Source organism: Caloenas nicobarica, chromosome 1 (assembly GCF_036013445.1).
Source record: "Caloenas nicobarica isolate bCalNic1 chromosome 1, bCalNic1.hap1, whole genome shotgun sequence".
NCBI lineage: Eukaryota > Metazoa > Chordata > Aves > Columbiformes > Columbidae > Caloenas > Caloenas nicobarica.
Genome location: NC_088245.1, coordinates 95057852 through 95070113, shown reverse-complemented (window position 1 = coordinate 95070113; position 12262 = coordinate 95057852). Strand labels below are relative to the sequence as shown.

The 12262-nt window shown below is 38.0% G+C and overlaps 1 protein-coding gene across 2 annotated transcripts in view; it reads right to left on the bottom strand.

Moving 5' to 3' along the window:
• MGAT4A (alpha-1,3-mannosyl-glycoprotein 4-beta-N-acetylglucosaminyltransferase A) overlaps nt 1–12262 on the bottom strand; it is a 79033-nt gene that overhangs the window by 9849 nt on the left and 56922 nt on the right. For both annotated transcript variants that reach the window (XM_065631120.1, XM_065631111.1), the window contains exons 10-12: nt 8257–8387; nt 7516–7623; nt 6910–7103 (exon numbers count right to left, since the gene is read on the bottom strand). In XM_065631120.1, the coding sequence (XP_065487192.1) occupies nt 6910–7103; nt 7516–7623; nt 8257–8387 (433 nt within the window). The remainder of the gene's footprint in view (nt 1–6909; nt 7104–7515; nt 7624–8256; nt 8388–12262) is intronic.

Here is a 12262-nt window from a genome sequence, read left to right as displayed (position 1 = left end):
GTTTTTAATTCTGCACAACATGAATTTCTATAAAAACAACATTCAGTCAGCAAATTTTTGGGTTTCTACAGATGCCGTCATCCACTGCAAAAGTCATTATTCACCAATTTTATCCAGTATTTTTGATCACTGGATGCAAATGTGGTAAAAGAAATCTAATCTACATCCTCTTTGTCATTTTCCCAGAATCCTCATTAGGAAATGTTATTTTACTGTCACTGGAAAGTGGTATTAACCCTGCATTATTTCCTTGTGCAAAATACAAACAGAAGATGAATGCTTTTCCCTCTCTCAAGCTCTATTTCTTTTATCTTTTATGCCTCTTACCCAGTCTTTTGCAAAAACTGCTTATACTTCCAAAAAAAGCTGAATTCCTCAAGTACTCACAATAGGCAAGCAATCTAATGAGAGCTTTTCTATCTTGTTATAGACCCCAATTGGAGGAAAAACAAAACAAGACACCAACAGCCCATGAAATTCTATGCAAAATTCCTGGTAAGATTTCACTTCCTCTGCCAAAACCAGCCAGTCTAGCTGTCCATACATAAAGTGGGGTGCATGGTTGAGAACTGTGAGGGATGAAACCTCCATTTTTACAGCAGTGCTGAACCAGCACACCCAAAGGAGAGAACTTTCTCATGTTTGTCAAAGGACCCCAAAGTAGCCTGACCGAAGAGGTGATAAGGGGATTTTGGGGAGTGGTCTTCTTTTATCCAACATACACCTAAGAACTTAATTTTCTCACACCATTTTAAAAGTCAATCTAAATCTTTTGATAAGGTTACCCATACTATTTCCTAACTTTCTTCAACTGAGCAATACATGTAGAAGGCATTTAGCTGGGCAAGAAAATCTTGTAATTTCCAGGTCTACTTCCTGCCGTCTGTTTCCCAGTGAGGACAAGCAGATCACCTTTCGAAACCTGCACTGTGCTCTCTGGAGCACATACACATCAACTGTAACAGAAAAGGATTTGGCATTAAATTCATTTTAACTAGTTTGCATTTTTAGTTTTGGATGTGGTTTGGGGCTTTTGGTGTTTTGTGGGGGTTTTTGTTTGGGTTTTGTTCTTGTGTTTGTTTTTTTAAGGGAGGGGCTGTTCTCTGTCCTGAAATCTTTGCTCTTTAAGGAATTTACTTGCTTTTCCACCACATCAATGTTAGTTAAGAGGCCCTTTTGTTCTTTTGCAAGGTTACTTCTGCTGGATTTTTAATCCAGTGACATGTAGAAAGGCTTTGGGGTTTGGTTTGGTTTGGTTTTTTGGTTTGTTTGTTTGGGGGTTTTGTCTGTTTGTTTTGTTGTTGTTGTGGTTGGTCGGTTGGTTGGGTTTTTTTAGTTGTGTTTTGTCGTTGTTGTTATTGCTGTTGTTATTTGGTTGTTGTGTTGGTTGGTTGTGGGGTTTTTTTAATATATGTGCATGCACATAAACACTTCCCCCCCCAGCTTATTTCTCCAGAAGCACAAATAATAACTCCATTCAGTTTTCTTAAACATAGGCATTTGCCACCATTTCTGGCTGGCAAGGTGCAATTATGACATCTCAGAGACTCGAACCCTTCTGGAAAGCAGGTGCAGTATTTTAGAGTATCTTAAGTGGCACTAGACATCTAAGGTTTAGGCAACAGCATTACGCCTCTTAAGATTTCTGACTTAGAACTGTAAACCCAGGAACACTGCCAAATACACAAATCTTGAATATTAGTGCCATTACAGAGGAAGCAGCATGTCCTTGGCTCAGGCAGCTCTTTTCTTCTGTCTCTGATCCACACACTTCGTTTTCTTTTCCCCCTTTTCACATGAAGCTCTTGCCTCATTGTGATGGGCAGAGTTCCACGCCCGGAGCAAACAGCATCAGCGGCTGGGAGCCCGCCTGCCAAATCCCCGCTGTCAGTGCATCCATTTGAGGATGTTCTTCTCATTAGCACAAAAGCTTATGTAAACACAAAACCCAAAGACCTCAAATTTTCTTTTTTACATACACTAAAACTAATATCCCACCTGAAATATAGTGACAAACACCAAAATATTTTAAAAAATGAATTCAAAGACTTTCAGAAATTTCCTATCGACTGACACCACCATTAAAGCTTCATAAAATCAAGGTGATGTTAAACTTTAATAACCTGTATTATATCTTTAGAATCAGAACAAAGATTATTTCTAAATCATACACTGTGTGTGCGTGCGCGTGTATTACTTCAGCTGAAACTGCCCAAGAAAGGTTGAATGTATTGCATTGTGCTGAGGGAGAGTTTCTACGCTGAGCAGTGATTATGATCAAAGAACAGCTTACACATCAGTCAAGTTACAGCTGTATTATTCTAAAAGTTCCACGCCACTGCCAGTTTTGGAAAGCTGTTAGAAAGTCTTTTTTTTCCTTTGTAATGCATTTGATGTTGTATCTCTGGACCCACAGGAGGACTTGCATTCCACAGGACGGATAATTAACTACATTTTAGATACATACATGACCAACTGCTGTGCTACTTTTTTTTTGGTAGCTTTGTTCTACTTAAAAAAACCATAAATTTCTTTTAAGTTTTCACTGCTAGAGAACCTGTTTTAAAAGCTATGTTTGTTTTCCTTTACGAAGTGGCAGTAATAACAGGCAAGCAACTGTCAATTTTATGCAAATATTTTTCAGCACTGTCACAATAATTTCAAAGTAGACAAAGTAATGTATACATTTAGTTACCAGAAGCCCATCAACGTATTCTTCATACTCAATACATTGATCTTCTAGCTCAAACAGTCAAATATATTTTTCTTGCATGAGTGGGAATTCTATGTTGTGAGAAGATGCCACAGGAAATATATGCAAGGTTAACACCACATGTTCCCTGTGATTCCAGGGTCAACAACATGGAAAATTAGATGATTAGTCTCAAATACTGCACATCCAATATCTATACCAACATCAGAACACAAAGAAATCAATGTATTCTACAAGCTGGTTTATCAAATAATTAAGATCTCAGTTTAAAGCTGAAATTCCAGACTGCAAGTTCTAATTCATAAATCACTTTATTAATAATCAATGTCACATTAGGATGACTACCCAACAACTTGCTAAAAGAGCACCACAACTATGGTGGAACTATAGCGTTAAAAGTAGTGCTAGAGGGGGAAGGAAAAAACAAAACAAAACACCACCAGCAAACACATACGCCACTAAAGACAAACTGCTAATTCTTTTGAAAATATTCAAAGTAACACTACCAAGCAGTTACATACAAGAAAGGATGAGTCTCATATTTTAAAAACACAAAAAATCTAAAGCAAATTTAGATATACATACAGCCTTCGGTTACACACTTCCAAGGGCTTCCTCAATGTAATTAGTGCACATGTCCTTGGAGAACAATATCTGATTTGTGTCAATCACATCTATGGGAGGACTCCAAAACTCAGGCAGTCAAAAAAGAGACTGTTATGACAATGACAGACACCAGCGTCACTTAAGTGCTGCAGTGGAATATCTTTCTGGGATCTGTTTTGTTTTTAAACCAGGATTACATTTGAAATTTACTACCTCTGTTCAAGATTCACTACTCCTGCACCAATATTTCAGAGCCTCCTACATACAAAAAATCCTCAAGCAAAGCCTAAAGTCAAAAGCTCTTTGCAATAAGCTGCTAAGGTACAACATTGTTCACTGACTCCTCTGAAGAAAGAGTAACTACTGAAGAAGTATCTTGAATCTGTTATTTGTAGTGAGAAAAACAAATTCACATTCAGAACAAACATTGAAGTAGTAATGATGTATGCTTCATAAAGAAACTTTGAAACTTGTAAATATAACTGTCAGTTTTAGTAATTATGTGTGCTTTGAACAACAGTGTACATATCAATAATATCAAACAGGTACATTTCAATAATTACATAAGAACCTAAAGGAACAGAAAGTCAGTATTTCTTATCTTTACAATGTATGCTGTTTTGAGCATTTAGAAAACAGCCCATGCATAAAAAAAGAAAACCAACTGAACAAACCAAAACCAAACCATCAGACCTTCAACACTGCTCTGAAATTTGTTCTTAAGAGAAAAGTCAATGGATCTACTTTCATTCTCAAAGATATGTTACTGAAAGAGAGGTATGAATATTCTTATACAAGAATGAGATCCTAGCTTAATATTAAGGGACGTCAGTGTTGTGGCTGGAGATCTTTTGCTTGGAAAAAAACTGCAAAGATTCAGTAGAAGAGCTAATGAACATTAGGCAATTTCAATTTACACATCCCTGGTTTCCAGGTGCGGTTTAGAACAAGCACTGTCTATTCGACTGTTCCATATTCAGCAGGGATCTGCCAACCAGGTCTTGCACAAAACAGCCAGAAACGTTACTCATACTGAGCTCAGCAAAGTAAGCTCAGTTCTGATTTTAACATTTTAAGAGATCCTTGCCAGCATTATCCTTGACAATATTCTCAGGTCTCAAAAATTAAATATTCAAAGACTTAATGAAAGCTAATTACTGAACTGCTATACTCAACAGTAAATTTAAATTCAGTTCAGCAAAACATTCTGCATGGAAAAATAAACTATAGGAACAAGTTAGTGCTCTGTCACAGTGTAACAGACCTGCCATTCATTCAGTCGACTTGCGGTCAATATTTCCATTTAAAAACTTGTTTATCGAGAATTTATCATGGGAGCTATTAAGCAGGTACACCTCAAACTGACTTGGCAGACAAAATTTTCTGTAAATTCAAAGAGGTTTTCTATTACTTAAAAAAAAAAATAGGGGAAAAACTTGCTGCATCTCTTCAGAAACACAAGATGGCTTTCCAAAGTGTCTTTTCTACTTTTAATTCTCACAGCAGATGTATCTACCCACCACGTAAGTTTTCCTAATGGTTGATCCATTTTCCCTTTTCTGTGTTTCAACCTGCAAGTCAGAGTTTTATTTTTGACTGCCTCAGCAAGCATCCTTGAAATATCACGAAACATCATTGCTCCACTTGACCTTCACCCACCAGAGTCTGCTGCTGCTGCTAAGTCAATAAACAAAAAAAGCCCCCAACAATTTGAAATGACAACATCTGTAGCCCTAACAGGCCACTGACTTCAGAAAGGCAAAATTCTGCATTTTTGAGGACACTGTGGCAATAGAAGCTAAAATGATAAAAAACTTTGAAATGGTATAGCTCAAACAATGTTAAGCTAAGTCTGAACAGGTAGCATCAGTCTAATTGGTGGACTTGCTTTGAGGAAGCGACAAGATGTTCCCTTTCTGCTAAAATTAAAGTGTGTTTCTTCAACAAACAGAAATAATAACAACAACAAAAAATCATATCATCCTCTACTGCTAGGACTGTTCTTACCACAGCAGGTAGACATAACTACCTCAGGCCTAGCTACGGTTTTCCAGGGCATTATAATGAACATTGTCTTTTGCACAGATAATTAGTACTTAGTCTTCCCCCAATTCCCTCACCATTAAGGTAATACATATCAAAAATAATTTCTTCAGACCTGTGTATGACACTTGCTAGCAATGCTTCCCAAAATTGCCATTGTGCATCTGACTCATCCTAATTCACCCAAGATGAACATTTGTTGCTTACAGTTACTCTATTCATAATGTAGATACATAGAATTTGTTATTAAAAGAAAAAAAAATTGGACAATGTTTACTTCATAACTTTGAAAAAATAATTAGATTTTTTTAAAAAGAATTAACATATCTGAGTTGAAAAATGTGTATTTTTAAAACCATTGGCACAGGATAAAAATGATTCTGCCTTTAATCCAAGGTGGTATGGTAGTCAGATTCCTCAACACATGCATCTTTGGAAGCTAACCAGGAAAGTCTTTTAAAGCATAATGATGGACTGAAAGAGTAATTTGACATCTCAAATGGCAAAGTTGAGTTTCATAGGTCAGACTAGTTTGGAACAACATAGTAACAAGGAAAACTACTGATCCTCACTATTGCACTAAGCCAAGGTGAAAACTTAGCCTGGGATTATGTACCATGGCACAGGAGTTGACTCACTGGATTCAGTTCAGGACTGCAAAAAAAGGGCTGCTTCATGAGAAAAGCATCCAGTCAAATCAACCCAAGAAACTTCTATCTACCAGACTATAGGTACTGGCCTCAAAAGAACACATGAGCTACATGAAGGAAAGAGAAAAGGAATCCACTAATATAGCAACACTTAGACACCAAATAAACAACTTAGAAGTCTTGGACTACTATGTTGGCACGACAGTAAAAAGCAAAGCAGCAAATGAACCTCAAACTAAGGGATGACTACACTCTATAGCGCAAACTCTGTTATCCTTACTTGATCTGACTAGTAGCTAAAAATAAGTCACCTTTATTCCTCTAACAAATCAGGGTGTTTCAAGGGCATGTCCCGCCTTATTTTTTGGTTAAATTTTGATTTTTTTAAATAGGCCAACTTGGAGTCTTAGCACGGTAACTTTTTTCACGCCCTAAAGCTACATCTAAAAAGCATTACCCTTCAGAATTCCCAGCTTCAGGTCTGGGGACATCGTGATATGCTCCAGCAAGATTTCTGATCTGGACAATCAAGGGACTGAGGCTGCAGGGCACAACATACTGTACCACACACCATGCTGCACAATTGCTCTGTAATTAGAAGCAGACCAACCAAATACAAATAGATTCAAATGGACTTCTTTTAAATTCTCTCATGAACTGCCAGAGAAACACTAGTTTAGAATTGCATTTAAAAGATTAAATTAAAAAGAGCGATACAAAATTCACAGTAGTAAAAGAATAAAGAGGGAAGACAGTACTGATCATAGTTTCAGCTGAACTCAAAAGACCCTGTGTCATTTCACTTTCAGTTATAACGACAGCCCCAAATTCTATCTTTAAGCATTCTTGGCAAAGAAGCAGTTTTAGAGTTGCAACCAAAGGCAAATAATTACTAACCTTTCTACATTGACTGGCTTGTCAAATTTAAATAGAATATAATCCCCAGCAACCGGTGTGACAGCCCAGAAAAAGTCTTCCCCTACATAGGTTTTTTCTAGTGTATGTCCTTGGTAGACTTTTAAAGATGTCGAAACCTCTGCAGGTGGATTCACGTGGATTTTATGCAGTAATGGTTTCAGGAAGTCTTTATCCTAATTGAAAGAAAGACAAACATCAGGCTGGTCAGATAACCTGTTTTATTATGTTCTTTTCCCAAGAGGTTACACTTAAAACAAACACTTGCATAAAATGGAAAAAGAATGCATTACTCATTTTTGGATGTATCACATCCTATACTGATTAACAAGATTAACATGCCGTTAAAGTAAAAAAAAAAAAAAAAAGAAAAAATATCCCCATGCAAAAAACCACAAAAATAAACTGATATGAGCAGTTCTTATTCTTGACAGTATACAGTTTAAATCAGATTTCATTCCTTTTGGAGTAATACACAACACACTTGAAAAAGCCACACAACAAGAAAATGCCTGTTTTCTCAAAGGCTACAAAGTTTTTCATTTAATCAGCCTGCTCTGGAAAGGAAGGAAAATTTTTGCTACTAACTGTGAGTTTCTGGATCTTCCCTGCTAGAGAGGAGTGGAGGCCAACATGCTGGAAAAGAGAAGGCCTGAAGCGTATCCGTAGGTTAGATTTCTGTCGATCACAATGTTTCTGAAAGGGGGGGAGAGAGTGATTAAGAAAGAAAAAAAAAATCACATTAGTAAAACCAACACAAAATTGCTGAGTTCTTACTGCAAGTATGTGATGTTACATGAACCGAAAAGACTCAGTGAGAACCCAGGCCTATTTATCCCGTTGTTCTTGTTTTCATTCCAGAAATCTACCAAGACTGCTGTTCAAATATAATACTCTTCAAGGTTCTTGCACTGAACCTGTTTATTCGGTTTTCCAGCAAGGGTGCTACTTGAGAAATGAAGGACCAAAATCCAGAGTTTATTCCCCATTTGGAACCTTCTCTATGACTGCTGTCCAAGCAGTGGCATTCTGCAGAGCCTCAGTGGAGATTAGACGGATGAGTTTTACGACGGTTACACAAAGAAATTAACTAGATTTTTGCTTTTCATCCTGTTGCATCCATCTCCAAAATCTGCAATAACAGTTACAATACCCCTGAGAACTGTCTCTCTGAAGTTCTTTTTGAGATTAAAATCTTGGTGGGAAGAAAGACTCTTTCAGGACATGCAGTAACCATAATACACAGTATGCCAGCCTCCAGCTCAACAAAACCTACTAATTCACCATCATGAAAACATTTTAGAAGCTTTATAATAAAAATAAACTTACGGCATCTTTCTCAGGGTTACACACTTTCACCCAGAGGATATGGTCCAGTAGCCAATCAATAGGTTTCTCTTTATAAAACATAAATATGAACTCTACAATAAGAGTGATATCTGGAGACTGGAACATTTTACCTGTGATGACATTAAGAATAACTGGAGTTATTTTAGATTAAAGATAGCATTGTCTTTTGAAATCAGTGAGACAACAGAAGATAAGCTTGTGCCAAAACAAGAAACGTTGGCAATGAGCAACTTGAAATAATCTTATTAAAAGCTCCATACATTCCAGCTATGCAAAACTAAATAAAACAACTACTCAGACAAGAACTCATTGTAATATATGTTGGTGCTATCAAAATATTCAGTGTATACTACAACACAGTCTCCTTCAGAACAGAAATTGTCGGTCTGAAAAAATAAAGTCAGACGAGTTATAGATTTGTATCTATTATTCTCCAAGCCATGTGTGAGCTTCGAGCATTTGAGACAAGGAGCTGTTGCAAATGTTACCTTCCCAGTCAGACAATTTCAGCTAAAAAAAGCAGAGAGGGAACACCTACCACTAACTCAGATCCTTCTTTGTAGAAAATCAGAGGCAAAGAAGGAAGCCACTAGAACATAACTAGAAACAACGCAAACCAGAGACATCACACAGCAGCAACTGGAGTTTTTTCTGAAATGCACAGGCCGTCAGCAAACTCACACTGAGGACATTTCTAACTAGCCATACTCAAAGTAGTCAGCTGCCTAATAGAAAGCCTAGGTCCCTCCCACAAACAAAAACTGCAGAACTTCTTCAAGTACTGCCATGACTTCAGGGCTTCCAAGACAGCATACTGCTTGGCCAAGTACAGATGGACTTCTGGGTGGCGCTGTGCCACAGGATTCCTGGGAATCCTGCGAACTGCTTAAAGGAGGCCTTGGCGAAAGAACAAAACTTAGTGTTGAGGAAGAAAGTCTATTTACTATCAACAGGAGCAACTTTTTATGTGGTTGTGGAATACACTTCACTGCCAGCACAAGTGTCTGAAGAGAAAGGTGGCCAATAGGCTGGGCTATTCTGTTAAACTGAATCCAGCTCTTCAGAAAGGTGCCTTCTATGAAGGCTATCAGGAGCAACATGTAACTGGGAGTGGGGCAGTCCAAGGCTGCAGACAGACTGACAGCAAGTGCTTCCACCAGGGACCAAGTGCCAAGTAAACTCCCAAAGGCAGTTCCAGATTTGAGAGCAGATTCAGAAAACATCACTGGGTATGCAGATTAAGTCTGCCTCTACTTTGGTAGGCTACAAGGGAGGAGACAAGGGAGAAATACATGACAACAGATCTCTTAGGAGGACACTAGCTGCAGTGATTCAGTTCTGCGGATGGTGCTGAGATGTGGGCTGTGCTGACTTAGGCATGGGCTCTTGGGGCACATGTGCATTAATGGATCAGAGTCCAATAGAAGCTCCTCAAAGTTTTCTGTCTGTCCACACTTGGGAGTGCTGTACAACACACCAACACACAGCACTTAGCCATATAATTATTTTTTTTTCCCACTTGTAATATGTGAGGCCTTCATAGGCTCTTTAAATAACAGGTTCCACAAATGGCAGAGGTCCTAATATTTTCTCCTACATTTAAGGAAGAATAGCTGGAGCAGACACTAAGAACAGGTTCCTCTCTGAGGTGGCAAAAAACCTTCCCATACTCATCAGAAAATGGGATTGGGTTCTCACCTGTAAGAGCATGAAGTTCTTTGGAAAGGACACTAAGGAGCTGTATAGGCCAGTCTGGATGACAAACGTTTCGTGTGAAGCTTAAAAACTGTCAGCAGGGTAGTGCTCTATTGGCAAAGGTGGCTGAGTGGAAATGAAGAAATGGTGCAGGGAGTCTACCTGATTTAGCCATTAAGGAGGATGTTTGCATTTATATAAACAAAAGAGAGCATGTACTTAAAGTATCACCCTGAATCAGTACTATACAAAAGGTAAATATTTATCTAGCCTTAAGTGATTAGGAACATACATTTCCACTGTGGATGTACATGTGGACTGTCACTCAGAGCCAGACATTTAGTTACTTCTCTTTCTTTTGAGACTCACTGAAGTTTGTAATTCATAGGAGATTATCGCAAGGCAGCATAAAAATACCCAAGGAGCTGGGAGTTCAAATTCCTCTTGTAACAGGGATTGAAAATTTCACCGCTGAAACAGGTGACTGAGCCTGGCACATTATACAATATCTCAGAGTAGATACAGAATGACATTCAGCTTACATATATTAGCAACAAGGATATTTTGAAAAGGAAAGCGTCAAAGTTGCAGGGGCCTTGTTATGTGTGCTCTGACAATGCCAGGTATCAGACTCTTACATAAGGAGATTTGCTTTGAGAATGCCAGGATCTCAAATTGTAAGTTTCTTTATTTTCTAAGAAAGAGGACAGATAGTTAGGGGATCACCTGAAGGGCCTCATTCTTTCCAGAAAACAGATCTGATATGATCTCATTCCCTTATGACTTGTATGAAGTTGGATAAGAACATAGCCAATGAAATAATACTTATTTTGGAATTCTGAGAAGAGTTTGGAGGGGTCTGAGCGAGGCTACATCATGATGCAGTGCAATAAATATGGAAGAAGCATCTGACAAAAGTCTTGATTATTTCATCTGTTGGAATGATGCTATATTTGTAAAGCAGACCATTCACACAATGGGCTGGAGAAGCAAATGTGGTAAGACGTTAACTGAACTGACAAGGCTAAATCAAAGTTGTGCCTTAGAAAAACCCTTTAATTGGGCTGTTTATAAAACGAAAACATTGACGTCACTTGTAAGTGCTTGTTGCAATGAAGTGCTCAAATAGGCATCTCCACTTGAAAATACTCTGTAACTAAAATTTGAAGCTCCCGCTAAATAAGGGACAACTTCTACTAAACTAGGGACAACTGCAAAGCTTTCTTCTTTAAAGACATAAGAAAGATGTTATGATTTTTTATTAGTATATTGTTACTATTTACACTCTATATTGTCATATTGTTTAAAATTATTTCTGGAAGTAAATATTTAAAAATGGGTAGGAAACAATCATATGATTCGTAGAATGTTGTGTAAAATATTCATGCAGAATAACAGCTCTTTCAGCTTGTCACACTTCCAACTAAACAGGCTCCCAGTTTTCCTGGTGATTCATCTCTGCCTACTGCTTTCAATAGCAGAAGGCAGGAGAAGAGAAAAATATGAGAAACCCTAATCAAACACCAGCTGAAAAATGGGACTAGTCAGGTGTTTCTGGGATGTTTATGGGACTGAAACCATCATTTCTAGATGACATCTGCTGAGACAGTCTGTCAGCCACACCTGCTTGCACAGGAAGTGGAAGAGATGCACAATACCGTGCGACTCAGAAGACAAAAACATCCCCACGTCATCGCTCCCATCTCAGTGGAAGCAGACTGACTGAAGAGATCGTTTATCCTCTTCCAGGAGGTATACACGGTCATGGTGCTCTGGAATCCTTTTCTTCTTCTACCCAAGGATAGAGCAATGGAACCACACTGTACATTTTTTCCTTTGATTAGCTCATCTGCTGAAGAGCACAAGGATTACAGTGTTCAGTTGTCATCTATAGTGAAAAGACACTCATAGACCACGTCACTTAAAACCTGAATATTAAGGTACAGGACCCTTACCTACAATTAAATAAGCAAATAACAAAGTGGAAGTTTACTCTTTTCTCTAATTTAAGTTATTGTAATTTTATTTAAAATAGAAACACAATAAACAAATTGTTTACTTCCATATAGCAAACTTGTCTAGGCCCAGAGGCACTTTCCTCTAGGCCTAGATTGGCATACTACTGTCAACCATGCAGTCAACTGGTCCTGACTTGGGGAATAATCTAGTTAACATGGTGATGTCACAGGACACATCAGAAAAAAATTAAAAAATAATAATAAACCACCACCAAACCCCACCCTGGTATGTCCAACTGCAGCCAGTTAGAATATACTAGGTAAGCATCAGC